Here is a 23,662-nt window from a genome sequence, read left to right on the forward strand (position 1 = left end):
TACATGTTCCATTCTGTTTAAATAATTACGAGTTTCGACTACCATTTACTAAATTATGCCTACTGCCTTTTATGCAGGATGTATGAGACAGGTGAAAACCCTTACTTCAAGAAGAACGAAGTGTTCCAATCCCAAAGAAGTATGAAAAAGCCGGTAGAAGCCGACTTCAGGGAAGATAATTTTGGATTTCGGAGATATGTGTGAACACGCAAGGCAATACTGAGCCTGCGACTTATCTTAGAAGATAGATTAAGGAATGGTAAACCTACATTTATAGCATTTGTAGACTTAGAGAAAGCTTTTGACAGTGTTCAGTGGAATGCTCTCTTTGAAATTCTGGATACAGCAGGGGTAAAATACAGGGAGCTAAAGGCTATTTACAACTTGTACAGTAACCAGATACCAGTCAAGGGGCATGAAGGGCAAGCAGTGGTGGAGAAGGGAGTGAGACAGGGTTTTAGCCTATCCCCACTGTTATTCAGTCTGTACATTGAGCAAGCAGTGAAGGAAACAGAACAAAAATTTGGAGTAGGAACTAAGGTTCAAGGAGAAGAAAAAAAAGTTTGAGGTTTGCCGATGACATTGTGATTCTGTTACAGACGGAAAAGGACTTGGAAGAGCAGTTGAACGGAATGTATATAAGAACGGAATGAATATAAGATGAACATCAACAAAAGCAAAACAAATACAATGGAATGCAGCTGCATTAAATCAGATGTTTCTGAGGGAATTAGATTAGGAAATGAGACACTTGAAGTATTAGATGAGTTTTATTATTTGGGCAGTAGAATAACAGATGATGGCCGCCGTAGAGAGGATATAAAATGTAGACTGGTAATAGCAAGAAAAGCGTTTCTGAAAAAGAGAAATTTATTAACATCGATTATAGATTTAAGTGTTAGGAAGTCTTTTTCTGAAGGTATTTGTATGCAGTGTAGCCATGTATGGATATGAAACGTGGATGATAAGCAGTTTGGACAAGGAGACGATAGAAGCTTTTGAAATGTGGTGTTACAGAAGAAAGTCGAAGATTCGGTGGTAGATCACGTAACTAGATATCAAGCTGTCACCAATTTCTACTGGAAGGACGTGTGGGGGAATAAAAATTGTAGAGGGAGACAAATAGTTGAATAAAGTAAGCAGAATCAGAAGGATGTAAGTTGCACTAGTTTTTCGGAGATGAAAAGGCTTCCACAGGATAGAGTAGCATGGATAGCTACGTCAAACCAGTCTTCGGACTGTTAAAAAAGAGTAGCAGTTCAGAGAGAGAGAGAGAGAGAGAGAGAGAGAGAGAGAGCTCTAAATAACTCTCATTACGCGATCTTACTATTTTTTGTGCGATTGAAAGATCATGCCCATCGAACAGTGAGCTTTAAACAATTAGAGGTATTCGTATTCGCTTGGCGTTTCCACGTTCGCACGTCGGATTCAGAAGGCATTATTGAAGAATGCGATGCAGATCTGCTTTTGCAGTTGAGCAGCGTTGCGTGAAACTATTCTTTGCAGCGGCGAACAACCAAGGTCCTGTGGTAGGGGGCAAGACAGCGGCGCGGTTGGCTCTGGAGTTCCCCGGGCCTTCGCCGCGGCCAATGGACGGCGCGAGACTGTTACATGAAAAGCTGTGGCGCGGGGGCGGCTGCCGCTGTCAGTGTGCTCGCTTTCCTCACGGGAGTTGCTCGGAAGATGGTTTCGTAGCACGCTCAACGCTGCTAGTCGACTCATTGTTGGGGGCATCGCACCTTCTCTTCCTGCGTCGCGCACAGCTGTTGGCTCGAGTTGTGTTGTTTCTCAGAACATCTACGGAGAACCATTCAAAGATGCTGACTCTTCGTAGATGGATCGTGTAAGTAATATGCAATCTTCTATTCTTGTACTTTCCGAAAAAGTGTACACCGCAATTCCCCTATTACTTACTTCTTCTCTCAGGCATTCAGGTATCTCTTTTTTTTTTTTTTTTTTTTTTTTTTTTTTACCGTCAGCGCTTTTTCAATATTTTCACTTTTGTAATCCGTGATAATTTTGACTTTCTGAATATGAGTTAGAAGGGATTCATATCTGTTGTGCGCTGAGTGTGCTTGTTTCAACATAAACCTTTCGTTTCTCAATAAGTTTAAGGATGCGTCCATGGATATTTGTAGGCTGAAGGGATCTTTTATATCGTACATTTTCCTTTTACAAGCAATAACGCATACTTGCCCACAAATAAGTGTAACCTTCTAGCACTCTAACAAACTACTCCGTCACTAACTATATAAATTTACCTCGATAATATTTGCTGTAATTAATGTTGGTTTTCTCTCTTTCCTTTGCATTTTTTAAGACGTGGTTCACGTCAGTTTCGTAGTCGCGGACAAACCAGATATACGTTACATTGCAAGATAATCTTTTTCGCACTGACATGAATTCACGATGTGTTGTCTCAAACTGTTCCTATGGAGAACTCTGCATACCATTTAGAAGGTGCAGAGAGCACCAGGCGACTGGTACACGTTTTCTGAGACAAACTGCCTTTAGTATACAAGCCACCGCATACGTTAGACGTTAAATTTTCAGTTCATCAGTAGCGTCATACCGGCAAACGTTAATGTTGAACCAACTGGAAGCCGCTACGACATGTGGTGTGTGTTTACATCGTGGTTTATTTATAAAATACTATTTATGTCGTTCGTTACCAATGGAGTGGGTCGCTTTCTTCCACATTTAGTCAAAACTACACCAGCAAACGTCGCACGTTTGCCGAACATCAGTGGGAAAACTAAAATTTAGCACGAGTAATTATACAGACTTACCTTGGATTGTCTTTGGATCTGCAAGTGAAGATTTGTAGTGAGACTGAACCATGAGAGATCGATCGTACCTTCAATAAATCTCGTTTCTGAAGGCCTTGCGCTTTGTTGTGCGTCAATGATGTACGTCATTGTTGTGTTGCAACAACAATAGTAGGTTAAGAATTAAATATGGAATTTTAAAAAAGTGATCTATTGCTCTGAAATATTAAGTGGATGAGGGTAATTTCTGTTCTGCTTTTAAAGACAGGCAGAAAACAGTGAGGATGTGAAGTACACGCTTTTGCTGGAACCGCGGAAACAGCTCGTGATTCGATGTATATCTGTCACCGTCATTTAATTCACGTCGCGATTTTTTCTTACTATCACATAGGTCAATGTTTTTCTTTTAGTCAAACGAAATTTATCATATCTTTAAATTAACTCAACGGGAGCTACCTTCCAACAAATAAAATAGTAAGGTTAAAATTTAACGTCTAGTAGGCGTCGAAGTAATTAGAGACAGAGTACCTACTTAACTGGCCAATGATGGAGGAAAGAATTGGCAGTGGTACTATACAAGAAACCATTTCAAAATTCACCTCAAGTGATTTACGAAAAAAAGGATCCAGGATTTTTGGACAGCAATTTGTTGCCCTTCTCTTTCCGAATATGAGTACGAGTCATATGCCTTAATCACTGTAGCATCCCTCGATCTACTGAAGAGTTCATCGCAGCATATACCTGCAAGCGTCCATGGTAATGGGGTATCGTCGCTGCTTTTTGAAGGGAAGATCGAGAGTTCGAGTTTCGTCTCGTATATTTGTGTTATTTTTGAATGAGTCGTTTCTGTGTGTGCGCTCTATACTTCAAACGTATGTGTAATCGAGGTAAATTTAATCACAAACAAAGTAAGAGGAACAAATAGGAATAAGAAATAATGAGTGACAGAATAATTCCAATACGCAGGGTCAGATCTCGGTTTCCAACAAGCACATTATTTCGCCATGGACAACCTCAGTTCAGGAGAGCAACTGGCAGTTCATGACAAAGTGGTATTTTGGTGAAATATATTTACCATCTGCTCCGAGATCCGACCGAGCACACGAGAGTTGTTCTCGTACCATCAACGCCAGGATAAAGTAGTAAGTTTAATTTGGCAGTAGTGAATACGCTGTCGGCTGAATTACAACATGAAAATTACAGGACGATGCACGGTTCAGGGTGGAAAGAAGCCTATGTAGCATCTAAAGCACTTCATTGTTGATCAGGGACGCAGGTGTAACCTTGTTATTCCCAATTGTTGCTACAATTCATGTCAGTAGCCTCGTTGTAATGGGATATTACATGATTCGCTTAATATCTTATACCTTATGAATGGAGAGAAAAGCAGTCACATTACAGCAGCTTATGGCAGGTTCCGGGCAAGTCTTGAGGAAAATCTGCAGTAGTCTGAGCAAGGAAATATCTCTGTTTGGGCATTTTGCAGTATTGCGAAAATAACCAAGTTACTCTAGCTGCAAAGTAGTCTGACCATCAATGGGCAGGGTTCAGCAGGAAGAAAAGAAGAGCAAATAAGATGTCGAGCGTCTCTCTCCTAATCTTTTTAATGCCTTCTACATCTACATCTATACTCTGCAAGTCACCTTACAGTGTGTGGCGGAGGGTGCTTGGTATACCTTTGTTCCTGCCCCAGTCTCACATGACGTGCGAGAAGAGCGAGTGTTGGGAAGCCTTGATATAAGCTCGTATCTGGCTAATTAAGCTGCCATAGTTACGCTGTACGACTGCACATATTTCTGCAGGCTTCCCTGCAGGCTTTGTTGCTTCATCTCCTCTGTATTGCAGTGTCTGCCCAGGTGAGGTCAAATCTTCTCCGCTTTTGCAGTTGTCCCTAGGTTCCCGTATTGACAGCATAGTGTCCCATATAGGACGCCTGTTACTACTTACATTTTGTTATTTAAATTTCTGTCATTTTCATACAACGATCAAGTGCAGAGTTTCGAACGATAACAGTTTTTCTTTTCTGTAAATTTGCTGTCACTCCTGTTCCGTTTCGGCATTTTCTAATTGACTGAAAAGTATACGCTCAGAACTGTATGTTAGGCGTTTCCTTTTAAGGACTTGCGTAGCACTGGTTCATCCTGAGTACCACTTCTTGGACCTCATGATTTCTATTACGGTAGTACCTGCTATATGCGATAATTTGAACAGCGCATAAGGATTAAAACAAAAGTAGTGCGCTGAACATTGCTGAAAGAAGCAGCATATTGCGTATGGATGGCGTAAGATAATTATAGTGATCATGTGTCGGTCAGATGACGACATTAAAGTCGGCGACACGTCTGTTCTTTTCAAGAGGAGAAGATTCCTTTATTCCATACGACACAAAAATAACACTACGCTGGATAAGCTCTCATATCAGACATAAAACTAGCTTTCGTATCCCAGATTGATAACATAGGCCAGTGTGACGGCACTCGATCCGGATAGAGATGATTCCAATACCGGTGGTGGAAGGATTATCATCACCAAGATTTTGTCTGCAAGGGGAGGTAAAGATGTGACATACTTGATTACCAGATTATGAGCCAGAGTTGTGTCCGAAGTCTCAATCCTCTCCGCAAAGTCTCATGGCGTGAGGGCTAGTGACGCTAAAAATGGTGAGACGATCTTCTGATGAGGACGTTAAGGTCCGCAGTCTCACTATAAGGAAATGTATGAGAGTCCACATATGGAAAAAGACTCTCCACTCTCCAGTTAATGGCTTGAAAAACGAGTCTTTTACAAACTACAGCTACACATTTGTGTAACACTCGTCGACACAGGAAAACCAGTGGGGGATTCCAACATTTAATTGACGAATATGGATCTTCGTTTTCACTGATTCCGCGTAATAAAATTGGCTAGTCCGTTGTGATATTTCCATCCTTGACTTCATCATCCAACAGAAATGGCAATTTTTCACTGTAGTTGTCCAAAACTGTTAGTGGCGCGTCCCTATTCATCGTGTAAAGCAACTGGGCCTACTGTTGTGTCTCTTGATTTCTTTCGGCTATTAATTAAGGGAGAAATGAGGAAACACTTTGGCATACACCCACACCTATACGGAAATGAATAGTTAGATGAGGTCGATACTTCGTTTATTGGAATTCAGCATGGCCTGGTTCATTTCCCCCTCCTCCTTTTCAGCTGCTGTAGTGGACAGGTACGGTGTGCCTTATATCGACAGCTATGAGGCAGTTGAAGGAATGAAAAGCAGTATATTGTGATGCAGCTGGCATAAACGATCGTCACTCCGTCCACTTATCAAGAGTCAAATTTTCTTAAGTGTTTCACACAAACATTTTCTGCAATTTAAAAGCGAATCTGTGATCTTTTCTTTGTATGAACCTTGTCAAAACGGATTAACAGTGCGTTTTATACCTCTGGCCGTAGAATCCAAAAACATCGAATTTGAACCGAAGCACAACCGTTTTTCTCCATTTTGACATATCCGTAGGCTCTGGAACAGAAATAAAAGAATTTAATACAGTAAAAACACGATATACCACAGATTCGTATATAACGCGGTGTAATGATCTTATTACTGTCTGCATATTGCATTTCTGAGGTATCATTTATGCCTGTATCCATCAAGGCTTGAGAACAGTGAAACATCCCCTTAGAAAAATTATAAATGACTGTGCTTAAACTGACACACAATATTTCTAGCGCAACGAAATCTGACTTTCAAAAATCCCTACAAAAGAATGGCCCTGACTAACAATAACCTATACCTTTCGTGAATCACTTACCTCACAAAAATCTTCGTTACTCGAACTACTGCAATGCAGCGAGCGCCACTACTGCCAGATAAATAAAAGATTCTAACTACTGAAGGCACTAACTACTGATAGGCATAGTTAGCAAATGAAAGATTTTGATAGAGAACAAACTATGTATTTACCTTAATAGTGTTCAAAAGTCATTATATATATATATATATATATATATATATATATATATATATATATATATATATCAGTTCATGATATCCAGTATTACAAATTTACTCTATCTGATGGACACACGTCCAGATCATCCGCTCTCAAAACTCCGCCATCTCTCTCCCTACATCCACCACTGCTGGCGGCTCACCTCCAACTGCGCAACGCTACGCGCTGTTCACATCCAGCTGCCCAACACTACAATGCAAACCAGCCACAGACTGCATACAGCACAGCCAGTGATTTTCATACAGAGCGCTACGTGGCGTTACCAATATAAAAACCGAAACAGCCTACTTACAACAGTTGTAGGAAGGGATAGGGTTAACAATGTTCAATGTTGGATTTGTCTTATTATCATTATATCTATAATGTCATTGGACAGAATCCTGAATACATGTGTCGCGGTTGACATTGTGACAAAGTTAACAAAGCGACAATAGTCTAAATGAGCACAGCCACAATGTGCATCATGTATTATTAATTGAGAGTCTATATTTCTGTGTGGTGGTTACAATGTTGCAGAAACGAAAAGCATATTCTGTGAGTGATAAACCAAAGATTTTTGATCGTGTGAAGAATGATGATATAAAAGCAACTTAAGAAAGTATATGTGCTGTATCTGAAAAAATGATCGGGGGATGATTGCCTAGAATAGAATATGCTTAAAACATTTGTAAACACAGTTGAAAGTGATGTGAAAATGGATAGAAAATGGACGGAAATAATCAAAGACAGTGAACCTGACGAATTTCTTTGTAGGTGGTTTTTAATAACACAAATTGAAGATGTGCCACTTTCCGGTCTAATTATTAAAGCCCCAGCTGCTAAATTTCACTTTGATTTATATGTCATCAAAGGCTGTTGTTTCCGACGAATGTTTCTCAAACGTTGCCATGGAGTTATCCAAACGAGCATTGAAGAAGACTCGAGAACTTCCCACAGTGAACCCGCTTCACGGTTTTCTGAAAGATGGATACTTAAATAATCATCGAATGTACACTGTCCAGTCACTTTACCGTGGCCACCTGTCAAAAGCCTTCATAACAACCTTCGCAGCCCGGATCGCTGCAGGATGTGCAGAGAGAGTCAACAAGGCTGTGCAAAGGTGCCGACAGTGATTTTGAGCCATGCCGACTTTAGCGCCGTGGCCAGCTGCCATAGGTTTCTCGGTTGAGAATCTATGGCACTATCGAGCTGGTCCCACGGATTCTCGATTGTGCTTAAAGCCGGGGAGCTTGGTGGCCAGAGAAGTAGGGTAACCGCATCCTGGTGATCTTCGAACCAAGCACGTACAATGCGAGCTGTGTGGTACGTTGCATTGTCCCTCTGGTAGATGCTATAGTGCCGATCAAAAACAAGCGGCATGTAGGGGGGGACATGGTCTCTAAGGACAGATGCATACTTCTGATGATCCATTGTGCCTTTCAGAATGCCGAGATCAGACACAGTTTGCGACGAAAACTTTCTGGACCCTACCGACAATTATTGCATGGTGTTTGCTTTCAGACGTTTCATGCCGTACACGCGTAAGACGTGATTCATCTGAAAAGGCCACCTGCCGCCATTCAGTGACCGTCCACTGGGGGTACCTGCGTACAAATTCCAGTCTTCGTCGCCCATAAACAGCTGTCGGCTTGGGTGTACGAACCAGGCGCCTGCTGCGGAGACCCATACGAAGCCACGTTCACTGAACCGTGGTTGAGGAGACATCGTTGGTAGCCCCTTAGTCCATCTGAGCGGTCAGTTGCTCAACAGCTGCACGTCTATTCGCCCGTACCCATCTGCGCAGCCGTCGTCCACCTCTGTTCTATATGGCCCATGGTACACCACGACATCCTCGGTGCCGGTTTTGGATAGCACCATCTTGCAGTGCACTGTATGCTTTAACCACGGCGGCACACGAACAGTTCACAAACTTAGCCGTTTCGGAAATGCTTCCACCGTTGGTCCGAAAGCTAATGAGCGTGCCCTTTTGGACGTCAAGTAAATCGCTCCGTTTTCGCTTTACGACAACGACTGCACTGTTTTCCGCGTCCCCCTCGACACATTTTATATACTCTCCACTGCCAGTGCTGCCACATGCCGTCTGTGAGTGGTCATTGCACGTTGATGTCGAACATAGGCAATGGTCACATTAGTATGACTGGATCGTGTATAACGGTAATATAATGGCGCTTTAAAGTCAACTGCTTCCAATCAAAACTCTCGATGTAAAAAATTCATGAAATAAAACGGGTTTGAAAATGAAGAAATAGATAATCACCCTCCTCTTTGTTACAAATAAATCGGGTAGTCAAAACACACACACACACACACATATATATATATATATATATATATATATATATATATATATATATATATTTGGTTGGTTTTGGGGAAGGAGACCAGACAGCGTGGTCATCGGTCTCATCGGATTAGGGAAGGATGGGGAAGGAAGTCGGTCGTGCCCTTTCAGAGGAACCATCCCGGCATTTGCCTGGACTGATTTATGGAAACCACGGAAAACCTAAATCAGGATGGCCGGACGCGGGATTGAACCGTCGTCCTTCCGAATGCGATATATATAGGGTGTCCCAGCTATCTTGTCCACCCAAAATATCTCTGGAACAATAACAGCTATTGGAAAACGACTTTCACCGGTATAAATGTAGGGCTGGGGCAAATGAATGTACATATTTAGAAACATTCTAAAACGAAAGCATATGTGTTTTTTAACACAAACTTATGTTTTTTTAAATGGACCTCCTATGTTTTTTCTTCAGCAATCCATAGCATGACAAAGCACATACACAATGGCGTTGATTGCATCGCAATATTCCAATTACATCCCGAGACATTGAGACGCGAAGTTGACGCTTGAAACACCCGACATGCGCTGCTAGCGCACGTCCTGAGGCTCAGGCGTGAACCCCATGCTGCCCGTAATCGCAGCAGGATGGCAGCAGACCGTATTATTCGTTTCGGACCTCTTGATAAGTATGGAAGTGTGATTACGCATGTCAATCACATCGCGATTACGGGCAGCATGGGGTTCACGCCTGAGCCTCAGGACGTGCGCTAGCAGCGCATGTCGGGTGTTTCAAGCGTCAACTTCGCGTCTTAATATCTCGGGATGTAATGGGAATATTGCGAAGCAATCAACGCCATTGTGTATGTGCTTTGTCATGCTATGGATTGCTGAAGAAAAAAATATAGGAGGTCCATTTAAAAAAACATAAGTTTGTGTTAAAAAACACATATGCTTTCGTTTTAGAATATTTCCAAATATGTACATTCATGGGCCCCAGCCCTACATTGATACCGGTGAAAGTCGTTTTCCAATAGCTGTTGTTGTTCCACAGATATTTTGGGTGGACAAGATAGCTGGGACACCCTGTATATAAGGCTCACCGGCCATTCCATTGACCATCTTCTTCTGTGCGGATGCATGAACAGTGCCCGAACTCTCACGGGAATCGGCAGTAAAGCCGCGAGTAATGAGTATAATGGGCAAGGGCACTATGAATATAGTGCGGGACAATAAGTTGCGAACGTGGGTCTCGCAGGAGGCATGCCAGAGATAAGTCCCTGCAGTCGCACTATCCTCTGTGTCCTCGGTGGTTCAGATGGACAGTGTGTCTGACATGTAAGCAGGAAATCCCGGGTTCGAGTCCAGGCCGGCGCACACATTTTCAACTGTTCCCGTTGACTTATATCAACGCTTGTATGCAGCTAGGGGTGTTCATTTCATTATAATCTCTTTGTATTGGTAAAAGTAATAGCCCGGGATCTTTTAAACGTGGAAATACGTATGTCATCATTACAGTCCACTTACATGCATTCAAAGAATGACTGTATGAAATCCGTCATCTTCAAAAAAGAGGTTTCAAGAAGCGTTTGTTCAGTCAGTGAGGAAGCACGTGCGATCTTTTAAACTGGGAAAAGAAGTTCTGCTGATCCTTGTCCACCTCCCAGCTCATCCACATGCTGATGCGTTCCAGTCAGAATACGAAACAATAAAAAAAATTGTTTATGTCTGAGACACAACAGCATGAATTCAGCTGCTGGATCAGGAGATCATACGAGCATTTGAGGCTTATTGCCGTAAACTGCTCACTTCAGTAGTAAATTCAGATGGTGAAATGTTCTTGAAATCTGTAAATCTGAAGACCATCGCTTATTCAGTAGACCTTGAGTGACAAAGCATTAGTGTAACTACTATTAGAAATTGCTATAGGAAGTGTCCCATTAAAGAAAAGGCAACAGATGAAAAACGTAGTGACACAGGTTTCAGCAGCAGTGACATCCAGTCCGCATGCGATGTTCAGAACTGTAGTGTTGATCTTAGAGACTTCAATCGCTGGGCAGTGGTCAACAACGAGGAACAGATTTTAGGGATCGTAGATGACCTAGACAAAATACTGTAAGAAAATAAGATTTTATTTACATTTGCTATCGAAAGGCTAAAGCTTTAACATTTGTCAGTTGCTTTGAGTATTCACTTCCATATATCAGTCACAATAGTGTTTTTTTAATTAATAATACCACTGCTAGTTGCGGCAATTAATGTCATCATCAGATGGCTAACTGATCACGACAGTAATTTTTGAAATTGTTAGTGATAATGTTAATGAAGAACGCAAGATTAACACAAATAAAAGTTAAGATTTTAAGTAGTAATATGTCTTAAAAAGATAACTGTTTATAATTTTACTATCTCTTCAGAATAGTACCAGTGTAGGGTTCACATTGTTTAAGTCACCGGGTGGTTCTTTTGGGGAAGCCGTGTTCCAATCCTATCCTGACTTAAATTTCCTTGAATCATGTCAGGCGAATGAGAAAACAAGTACTCAGCAATTACCTTTCGCAAAATCAAAATGGTTCAAATGGCTCTGAGCACTATGCGACTTAACTTCTGAGGTCATCAGTCGCCTAGAACTTACAACTAATTAAACCTAACTAACCTAAGGACATCACACACATCCATGCCCGAGGCAGGATTCGAACCTGCGACCGTAGCGGTCACGCGGTTCCAGACTGAAGCGCCTTTAACCGCACGGCCACACCGGCCGGCTTACCTTTCGCATTCTCGTCCATTCCCAACATGTGTTCCAACTCCAGTTATCTCGATGTCGATGCGATGTTAAAGTGAAACCTTTCCTTTTCGAGAATATTCTCTGCTTCTTGTACAGGCTTCTAATTAACGGACAAAATCGATGTCCGGATACGCAGCTATTTTCGCATCTCTGGTTTCTTAGTATTGTCTGTCTAGTACAGCATGTTTTGCAGGCGATCGGATTCCAATAACGTGAGAAACGGAAGTTCTAGTAACGATATTTTTTCTTAAATTTGGCGTCATCGATTCAACTAAGCTTCAACAATTGAAGTTCGAATCAAATGTATTGTAATAGGTCAACAACGTTGCTTCCACTGTTTTGCAATAGATGGCAGTGGCGGCAAGTGGTGGTGCAGATCGAAAGTGTCATTCAATAAGCTTAGGCAATTCTAAACATAACACCATCAAAATATTAGTCGATTTGTGATTACATCATAAAATTGTTCTGCATTAAAAATGTCAGCTTACGAGCGCAGTTCTCGTCATTTGCGGGAACTTTTAATTTTCTGCTTTAACGTGAAGAAATGTGCTGCTGAGACTCATGGAATGCTGGGTAAGACATATGGTGAAGCATTTCTTAGTGAAAGAACGTGCAGAGAATGGTTTCAACGCTTCGAGAAGTGTGATTCTGTCGTTTAAGACCGACATGGCGGTGGAAGAGAGATGGTTTTCGAAGATATTCAAACGATCACTGTGAGATCGTTATCGAAAGCAGATCATGCGTTTGATCGAGCACCAAACGGCCACAATACAGCGTTAGATACAGCATGACAGTTCTCGACCCGATAATGCAAAACCCGTCAGAACACACTTGGGAACGTTGAAATTGGAAGTCCTACCTCACCCGCCGTATTCTCCAGATATTGCTCCCTCTGACTACCATCTTATTCGATCGGCTGCACACGGCCTGGTTGACCAGCACCTTCGGTCATATGAACAAGTACAAAATTGGATCTATTCATAGAATTTCTCAAAAGACGCCCAGTACTTCCACCACAGGATTCGTATGCTACCCGATAGATAAGAGAAAGTAATGGCCAGCGATGGCCAGTACTTTGGATTGTAAAGCTTTTAAGAGTTTTTCACAATAAAGAATAGAACTTCGAGAAAGAAACGTCGGAACCAAAGTTGTAGACCTTATATGAATTACATTATAGTATGTGCATAACACATTAAATTCGAATACAGTGTGCTGTATGAATGGAATTCTAATGTCTTCATAAGACATACAGTAATGATACATGGAATACCTAGTCACTTCCTGAGGCAGGACTCGACCCACGAGCTCTGATTTATGTCACAGTGGAGCTACTTCGAGAACACTGACGCAAATCTTTGTAGGTATCGAGGAGAATCGAGTATTTCCCAGGACTAGGCTCACAGATAGTTGTTGTTAAGCATTCGCCATACTGTTGCCTGTGAAATTCATTGTGTTTCAAAACTGTTCATCCGATTTTAGCAGATTAATTATTCTAAGTGAATTAAGATACAAACTTCAGGTGACTTTTAACTTACGCGTCGAAACTGCAAGTTTATCTTGGTGTCTGTGGTAAGTTGTCGGTAGAGACCTCCCTGCTTAGCTCGTTCGCTCTCTTGTTCATTACCCAATGTCCATCGAGTCGAGATTGCGATAACAGAGCAACAAAAGGAGTTTTTAGTCTCCATTTCAACAGGTACTGTTCAGTTATAACTGTAGGGAGTGAGTTTAGTCTAAAGTGCAAGAGCTTATGACCTCAGGTGTTTGGGGCTTTAAAGTTCAAGATAAATATAAAAAAATGCTCCTCTTACAGCTCAAAGCATTCGACGATGGCTCCATCAGTTTCACAACACAAGTTGTTTATGTAAGGAGAAATCACAGGTCGCACCCGCGTGTTCGTTCAGGACGCAGAACGCATTCGACAGAGCTTTGTACATAGCCCACTGAAGTCTAATCGTCTTTCCAGCCAAGACTTAGCCATTCTTCGTGGGTCTATCAGCCGGGTTTTCCGAGGACGTTTATGTTTCTAATCATACATGAATCAACTGCTACAAGCTTTTCATAGTGGCGACAGTCAACATAGAGTTTTGTGAATTCATTCTGGTCATGGAGAAGAAAAATAATATTTTCCTCTCACTTTTAGTGTTTGTAATGATGCCAAATTCTAGTGAAAAAGCGGGCTGCCACAACGAAACTTAGCCGTCACATACTGTTGTGAAGCAAGAGTGAGATTCTTGAAAGCTTCACGTGTTTCGCGCCGTTTCCCGAGAAACGATTTACGGCCCATTCCTTTTTGCGGAAAAGATGGTTACAGGATCACGTACCCGTGAGATTTAGCTGTTACCATAATTGCGAGAACGTGCCAGTCGTTTCATTTTTCAAACAGGCTAACTTCTGCGCTGGCACTAGGCACTTGCATATAAGAGCACTGCTTACCAGTCAGCTGCCTCGACTATTGATCGGCCTTAAGGAGCGCACTGATCTCACAGTGCACCATTGACCTCACGTTGTCGCCATGCCTCACTGTACGTTAAACAAAAATAAGAGTCTCCTTTTTCTGTATTTCGTAGCTATCTGACACTGATAATTCTGCTCGTATTGTTTTACTAAATTGTGAAGTTAGTTCTTCACACACTTTTCTTGAGTGAAATAAGCGAAAAATGAGTGAAACAGTGTTTCTAAGAGACATTCATGATCGTGGAAATAAAAGCTCTAGGCTTATTGCATCACTACCGTTGTACTGAGCCCGAAGGAAACAGATGTCCATTCACCCTCGTACTGTAAAGGAGGCATTATAGCAGTTAAACAGTTTAGATATTTTAACATATCGAATTGGAAAATAATACAATGTTTTTCACTTGTGATCAAAATCGACCATTTCTGTGTAGTAGTATGCGTGCTGTATTAGCAGATAGGAAATTTTACGTTTCACCAAAACACTCACCAGCTTTACATGCTGCATACATATAGTCTTAGTTTTTGAAGTTGCACAGAAAGTGTTGTCGTCATTGTGGTCTTCAGTCCTAAGACTGGTTTGAAGCAGCTCTCCATAATACTGTATCCTGTGCAAGTCTCTTCATCTCCGAATAATTACTTCAACCTACATCTTTCTGAATCTGCTTACTGTATTCACTTCTTGGTCTCCCTCTACAATTTCTAGCCCCCCCCCCTCCCCCTCCTTCCCCCCCGCTCCCCCCCCCCCCCCTCCACACACACACTTCACTCTAGCACTAAAGTGGTGATCCCTTCATATCTCAGAAAGTGTCCTATCAATCTATCCCTTCTCCCAGTCAGGTGCGCCACAAATTTCTTTTCTCCCCAATTCTGTTCAGTACCTCCCCATTAATTAGGTTATCTACCCGTCTAATCTTCAGAGTTCTTCTGTAGACCACTTCTCAAAAACTTGTATTCTCTTTCTGTTTAAATTGTTTGTCGTCCATGTTTCACTTCCATACATGGGTATACACCATACGAATACTTTCATAAAAGACTTCCTGACACTGAAAACTATATGCGATGTTAACAAACTGCTCTTGTTGAGAAACATTTTTCTTGCCATTGCCAGCCTATATTTTATATCTTCTCTACTTCGGTCACCATTAGTTATTTTGCTGCCCAAATAGCAAAACTCATCTAATGCTTAAATGTCTCATTTTCTAATCTGATTTCCTAAGCATCACCTGATTTAATTCGACTACATTCCATTATCCGTGTTTCACTTTTCTTGATGTTTATCGTACGTCGTCCTTTCAAGACACTGTCCATTCCGTTCAACTGCTCTTCGAAGTCTTTTTCCGTTTCTGACATAATTACAATGTCACCGGCAAACCTCAAAGGTTTTATTTCTATCCTTGAACCGTAGTCTCTGATCCAAAATTTTCTTCGATTTCCTTTACTGCTTGCTCAGTGAGCAGACTGAATGACGTTAGCGATAGGCTACAACCCTGTCTCACTCCCTTCTCGACCACTGGTTGCCTTTCATGCCCCTCGACTCATAACTGCCGTCTGGTTACTGTAAAAGTTGTAAATAGTCTTTCGCCCCTGTATTTTACCCCTGCTATCTTCCCCATTTCAAAGAGAGTATACCAGTCAACATTGTCAAAAGCTTTCTCGAAGCCTACAAATGCTATAAACGTAGTTTTACCTTTCCCCTGTCTATCTTCTAAGAGAATTCGTAGGGTCAGTGTTACCTCACGTGTTCCTACATTTCCTCGGAATCCCAACTGATCTTCCCCGGGATCGGCTTCTACCAGTTTTTCCATTCACCTTTAAGGAATTGGGAATTGATATTAGTATTTTGCAACCATGACTTACTGAACTGACAGTTCGGTAATACTCCCACTTGTGAGCTCTTGCTTTCTTTGGAACTGGAATTACTATATTTTTCTTGGAGTCTGAGGATATTTCGTCTGCTCCATACATCTTGAACACCAGATGGAAGACATTTGTCATTAAAGTTAGGCATGGTAACGAAAGGTAGTCGAATTCCGGCTTCGTCCTGCGTATACCAGTCCCCAATGAGAATTTAGGGGCCAGTATACCAACAGAGGAAGTCAGAACTACGAATTCTGCGGAGTCGTTTCATCGAGATTTAAAAGAAAAATTTTACAAACGCCATCCTTCTACCCACGAGTATGTGGGAGCTCCAAAGCAACTGCAAAGTAAAAATAATCAATCCTTTAACTTAGTGCATTATAAAAGAAAAATAAATAGACGTGAACGTGAAAATCATCGTTTTGCTACTGAACTTTGGTACAAATGGCTCTGAGCACTGTGGGACTTAACATCTGAGGTCATGAGTCCCCTAGAACTTGGAACTACTTAAATCTAACTAACGTAATGACATCACACACATCCATGCCCGAGGCAGGATTCGAACCTGCGACCATAGCGGTCGCGCGGTTCCAGACTGAAGCGCCTAGAACCGCTCGGCCACAACGGCCGGCGCTACTGAACTGTGGGACAAATATCAACGTGGTGAATTATCGTTACTGGCGTACGTAAAAAGAATTACACATCGGTTCCAGCCTATCCCACTCTAGGACAACTACTTTACTAGGGCAAGCGATGTGCCTCGCTGCCAGTTTTAAAGGTAAGCTGTTTTACACTTTATATTTGCGGTAGTGTTTCCTAATATTTTGTGGTAAACATATGTCCAATTTTGCAGTAATGAAAATGGGAAGTCTGCGGTAAAGCTAGGTAGTTTTGTGCAAATGCAACCGCCGCGTTTCACGTTGCATGCGGATGACGAATCCGACGTTTGTGAAAGGTAAATGAAAACTTTGAGTCGGCCAGTGTGGCCGAGCGGTTCTAAGCACTACAATCTGGAACCGCTACGGTCGCAGGTTCGAATCCTGCCTCGGGCATGGATGTGTGTGATGTCCTTAGGTTAGTTAGGTTTAAGTAATTCTAAGTTCTAGGGGACTGATGACCTCAGCAGTTACGTCCTATAGTGCTTAGAGCCATTTTTTTTAAAAAAACTTTGATCGTAGATGTAATTGCAGAAAGAACCACAAAGTTGTACGTGTGTGCACGTAACAGATATATCCAAAAGTCGGATGGTTCTTTTGAAAACAAAATCTTCGTATTCTTACGCGCAAGTTAAAATGTACTCCAGGTTTGTAGCTTAATTAACACCAAGCGAGGTGGCGCAGTGGTTAGCACACTGGACTCGCTTTCGGAAGGACAACGGTTCAAGCCCACGTCCGGCCATCCTGGTTCCGTGATTTCCCTTGATGGCATCAGCCAATGGCGCGATGATTTCTTCGGAAAGGCTAGGCCGGACTTCCTTCCCTATTCTTCCCTAATGCGATGGGACCGCTGACCTTGCTGTTTGGTGCCTTCCCACAAATCAAACACCCAACCAATCTTAATTAACGTATGATCTATAGCCTTCGGAAATCGGATGAAACTTTTTGAACAACCCTGCTGTTACAGGCCGATGCATTGTCTCGGTTGCCGCCTCAATTTCGACGGTAGCTATTAAGCAGTTAGCTACACGTACTGGCTGGTCACTGTTTAGTATTATCAGACGTCATCACGTAAGGTGCCTCCGATCAGTAAACAGCCTGCAGTGAGATGCTTGTGTTGGAATTACAAGCCTCTATTCCATATTCGTATTGAACGGAGAAGAAGTACACTACTGGCCATTAAAGCTGCTACACCAAGATGAAATGCATATGATAAACGGGTATTCATTGGACATGTGATTACATTTTCACGCAATTTGGGTGCATAGATCCTGAGAAATCAGTACCCAGAACAACCGCCTCTGGCCGTAATAACGGCCTTGATACGCCTGGGCATTGAGTCAAACAGAACTCGGATGGCGTGTACAGTTACAGCTGGCCATGCAGCTTCAACACGATACCACAGTTCAAGAGTAGTGACTGGCGTATTGTGACGAGCCACTTGCTCGGCCACCATTGACCAGACGTTACAATTGGTGAGAGATCTGGAGAATGTGTTGGCCAGGCAGCAGTCGAACATTTTCTGTATCCAGAAAGGCCCATACAGGACCTACAACATGCGGTCATGCATTATCCTACTGAAATGTAGGGTTTCGCAGGGATCGAATGAAGGGTAGAGCCACGGGTCGTAACACATCTGAAATGTAGCGTCCACTGTTCAAAGTGCCGTCAATGAGAACAAGAGGTGGCCGAGACGTGTAACCAATGGCACCCCATACCATCACGCCGGGTGATACGCCAGTATAGCGATGACGAATACACGCTTCCGATGTGCGTTCACCGCGATGTCGCCAAACACGGATGCGACCATCATGATGCTGTAAACAGAACCTGGATTCATCCGAGAAAATGACGTTTTGCCATTCGTGCACCCAGGTTCGTCGTTGAGTAGACCATCGCAGGCGCTCCTGAATGTGATGCAGCGTCAAGGGTAACCGCATCCATGGTCTCCGAGCTGATAGTCCATACTGCCGCAAACGTCGTCCAACTGTTCGTGCAGATGGTTGTTGTCTTGCAAACGTCCCCATCTGTTGTCTCAGGGATCGAGACGTGGCTGCACGATCCGTTACAGCCATGAGGATAAGATGCCTGTCATCTCGACTGCTAGTGATACGAGGCCGTTGGGATCCAGCACGGCGTTCCGTATTACCCTCCTGAACCCACCGATTCCATATTCTGCTAACAGTCATTGGATCTCGACCAACGCGAGCAGCAATGTCGCGATACAATAAATCGCAATCGCAATAAGCTACAATCCGACCTTTATCAAAGTCGGAAACGTGATGGTACGCATTTCTCCTCCTTACACGAGGCATCACAACAACGTTTCACCAGGCAACGCCGGTCACACACACACATGGCTCTGAGCACTATGGGACTCAACTTCTGAGGTCATTAGTCCCCTAGAACGTAGAACTAGTTAAACCTAACTAACCTAAGGACATCACACACATCCATGCCCGAGGCAGGATTCGAGCCTGCGACCGTAGCGGTCTCGCGGTTCCATACTGCAGCGCCTAGAACCGCACGGCCACTTCGGCCGGCCAACGCCGGTCAACTACTGTTTGTGTATGAGAAACCGGTTGGAAACTTTCCTCATGTCAGCACGTTGTAGGTGTCGCCACCGGCGCCAACCTTGTGTGAATGCTCTGAAAAGCTAATCATTTGTATATCACAGTATCTTCTTTCTGTCGGTTAAATTTCGCGTCTGTAGCACGCCATCTTCGTGGTGTAGCAATTTTAATGGCCAGTAGTGTGTATGGAAAGAAGAAGGCTTGGAAGCAGGAGCTGGTGCGTGCCCAGGAAAGGGCAAACTTCCTGGCGGGAGCTGCAGACCGTTCGGCAAGGCCATGCCCGGGGGCGCCGGAGTGGAAATGTAGCGGCCTTTTCCGGTTTGCGAGGGGCCGCCACCAGCCTTCTGTACGAACCAGGACCGCGCCGGCTTGCGCGCACAGCGCACGGCACTCCTCACGTCATACACGGCCAAGACGCGTCACCACGCACTCATACCAACAAGTACACTGCAGCGCCAAAGAAATTGGTATATGCATGCGTATTCAAATACTGAGATATCTAAACAGGCAGAATACGGCGCTGCGGTCGGCAACGCCCATATAAGGCAACAAGTGTCTGGTGCAGTTGTTAGATCGGTTACTGCTGCTTCAGTGGCAAGTTATTAAGATTTAAGTGAGTTTGAACGTGGTGTAATAGTTGGCGCACGAGCGATGGGACACAGCATCTCCGAGGTAGCGATGAAGTGGGGACTTTCCCGTACGACTGTTTCACGAGTGTACCGCGAATATCAGGAATCCGGTAAAACACCAAATCTCCGACATCTCTGCTGCCGGAAAATATCCTGCAGGAAGGAGATCGAGCCGGCCGAAGTGGCCGAGCGGTTCTAGGCGCCACAGGCTGGAACCGCGCTACCGCTACGGTCGCAGGTTCGAATCCTGCCTTGGGCATGGATGTGTGTGATATCTTTAGGTTACTTACGTTTAAGTAGTTCTAAGTTCTAGGGGAATGATGACCTTAGAAGTTAAGTCCCATAGTGGTCCGAGCCATTTGAACCAAGGGGACCGACGACGAATGAAGAGAGTCGTTCATCGTGACAGAAGTGCAACCCTTCCGCAATTTTCTGCAGGTTTCAGTCCTGGTCTATCAACAACCATTCAACGAAACATAATCGATATGGGCTTTCAGAGCCGAAGGCCCATTCGTGTACCCTTGATGACTGCATGACACAAAGATTTACGCCTCGTCTGGGCCCGTCAACACCGACATTGGACTGTTGATGACTGGAAACATGTTGCCTGGTCGGACGAGTCTCGTTTCAAATTGTATCGAGCGGATGGACGTGTACAGGTATGGAGACAACCTCATGAATCCATGGACCCTGCATGTAGGTTAGATTAGAATAGATTAGTACTTGTTCCATAAATCATCAATACGACACTTCGTAATGATGTGGAACGTATCAGGTTAATAAAAGGTGTCAGTACAAGATATTACATTACACAAAATATTACATGACACTTAATTTTTTTTTCGGAAAGGGGGGGGGGGGGGGGGAATTACCCACTTACTGTATCCAAAAATTCATCTAATGAGTAGAATGAGTTGCCATTTAGAAATTCTTTTAATTTCCTTTTAAATGCTATGTGGCTATCTGTCAGACTTTTTATGCTCTTAGGTAAGTGACCAAAGGCTTTTGTGAACGCATATTTTACCCCGTTCTGAGCCAAAGTTAGATTTAACCTTGAGTAGTGAAGATCATCCTTTCTCTTAGTGTTGCAGCCATGTCAGCAGGCGACTATTCAAACTGGTGGAGGCTCCGTAATGGTGTGGGACATGTGCATGTGGAGTGATATGGAACCCTTGATACGTCTAGATAGGGGTCTGACAGGTGACGCGAACGTAAGCATCCTGTCTGATCACCTGCATCCATTTGTGTCCATTGTGCATTCCGAGAGACTGAGCAATTCCAGCAGGACAATGCGACACCCCGCACTCCAGAATCGCTACAGAGTGGCTCCAGCAACACTCTTCTGAGTTTAAACACATCCGCTGGCCACCAAACTCCCCAGGCGTGAACGTTATTGAGCATATCTGGGATGACTTGAAACGTGCTGTTCAGAAGAGATTTTCACGCCCTCGTACTCTTACGGATTTATGGACAGCTCCGCCGGATTCATGGTGTCAGTTCCCTCCAGCACTACTTCAGATATTAGTCGAGGCCGTGTCACGTTGTACTTCGGCACTTCTGCGTGCTCGTGGGGTCCTACCCGATTTTATGCAGATGTACCAGTTTCTTTGGCTCTTCAGTGTATAAACCTTCAAGTGTACTACTGCCTCCTAGTTTCAGACCTACAGCACATCGTCACTGACGTGTTACGACAAGAAGGAAATTCTTGGCCTGGCACAAAGATCACGTTTATATCAGTAAAATTTAATTTCTGTTGAGTAGCTAATTTTTTTGGCACCTTCGAAAGTCTCTTCCATTGTTCGCGCGCGTGCTAAAAAGGAATGTCTCCTAAGTTTTTGATGTGAAAACGCGTAAAGCTTTTTAAATAAAACAAACTGTATTAACATTCTACATCTTTATTCTTCATGTCTACATATTTATTTCCCAACATATTTACCCTGGTAACGAACACATGTCTCGCAACGAGAAACCAGTTTGTTGATAGCGTCACTGTAAAATGTTTGACTTTGCTGACGGAGCCACAACCTCGCCTGTTCTTGCACCGCTTCATCACTATCAAAGTGAAGTCCTCAAAGGTGTCCTTGAAGGTTTGGAAACAGATGAAAATCGGATGGGGCGAAGGGAGGACTGTATGGACGATAATCGATGTCAGTGAACCCAAGGTGTCGGATTGATGCAGATGTCGCAGCGCTCTTGTGTGGTCTGGCATTGCCATGCTGATTGAGAGGATGCTCCATGTGTGGGCGAATGTTTTCTGCGGTTCGAAACTAGATTGCAGCACGCCGGTTCTCACGCACCGACATAGTTACGTTACACGCGTCATGTTACATGAAACAATTCGGAGCCCTCCAGCGGCAGTGGGCTGTAAATATGTAGACACGAAGAATAAAGATGCAGAATGTTAATAATGTTATGTTAATTTCACATAAAAATATCTGATGCATTACTTTTCAGCATGCGCACGTATATACGCAAACCTTCCTCGTCGACCAGTCTGTGTATTAGTGAAAACCGTATCAAAGCCCCTACAGCACTTCCTGAGGTTAGCCCTCACATACAGACAGAAAAAAGTGGCGGAGACTTTTATTTGGTAAAATATATGGATATTTACTGAAATGTTACTAATGGCTTTTAGTATTACACATAAATAAATCATCTACTTATGATGTTATGACTACTGTAATGTCACATGTACCATAAGAGATACCGATAAAAGCATAAAACACATTACACGAGTAATGCAACAGCAGACAGAAGGATCCTTTATTGTATGGTTATATGATAGCAGACCAAACACTGGTAGCAGTTACTTCTGTAAAATATCTGGGAGTATGCGTACGGAACGATCTCAAGCGGAATGATCATATAAAATTAATTGTTGGTAAGGCGGGTGCCAGGTTGAGATTCATTGGGAGAGTCCTTAGAAAATGTAGCCCATCAACAAAGAAGGTGGCTTACAAAACACTCGTTCGACCTATACTTGAGTATTGCTCATCAGTGTGGGATCCGTATCAGGTCGGATTGACAGAGGAGAGAGAGAAGATACAAAAAAGAGCGGCTCGTTCCGTCACAGGGTTATTTGGTAAGCGTGATAGCATTACGGAGGTGTTTAGCAAACTCAAGTGGCAGACTCTCCAAGAGAGGCGCTCTGCATCGCGGTGTAGCTTGCTGTCCAGGTTTCGAGAGGATGCGTTTCTGGATGGGGTACCGAATATATTGCTTCCACCTACTTATACCTCCCGAGGGTATCAACAATGTAAAATTAGAGACGCGACTGCTACGGTCGCAGGTTCGAATCCTGCCTCGGGCATGGATGTGTGTGATGTCCTTATGTTAGTTAGGTTTAAGTAGTTCTAAGTTCTAGGGGACTGATGACCATAGATGATAAGTCCCATAGTGCTCAGAGCCATTTAAAATTAGAGAGATTCGAGCGCGCACGGAGGCTTTCCGGCAGTCGTTCTTCCCGCGAACCATACGCGACTGGAACAGGAAATGGAGGTTGCAGCAAACGTCATGCTACATCAATAACCTACCAGTCATCAACGTACTGCTTCTCGCGGAGTGCGTCCTTCATTGGGTCCTACAGATGGAAGTCGGAAGGTGCGAGATTCGGGCTGTAGGGTGGTTGAGAAAGAACAGTCTAATGAAGTTTTGCGAG

The 23,662-nt window shown here is 43.3% G+C and overlaps 1 protein-coding gene across 1 annotated transcript in view; it reads left to right on the forward strand.

Moving 5' to 3' along the window:
• Positions 1–1,661: 1,661 nt before the first annotated feature.
• LOC124555740 (cuticlin-5) overlaps positions 1,662–23,662 on the forward strand; it is a 316,613-nt gene continuing 294,612 nt past the window's right edge. The window contains exon 1 of the mRNA XM_047129764.1: positions 1,662–1,843. Within this exon, the coding sequence (XP_046985720.1) occupies positions 1,818–1,843 (26 nt within the window). The 5' untranslated portion in view covers positions 1,662–1,817. The remainder of the gene's footprint in view (positions 1,844–23,662) is intronic.

The sequence above is a fragment of the Schistocerca americana genome, chromosome X (assembly GCF_021461395.2).
Source record: "Schistocerca americana isolate TAMUIC-IGC-003095 chromosome X, iqSchAmer2.1, whole genome shotgun sequence".
Classification (NCBI taxonomy): Eukaryota; Metazoa; Arthropoda; class Insecta; order Orthoptera; family Acrididae; genus Schistocerca; species Schistocerca americana.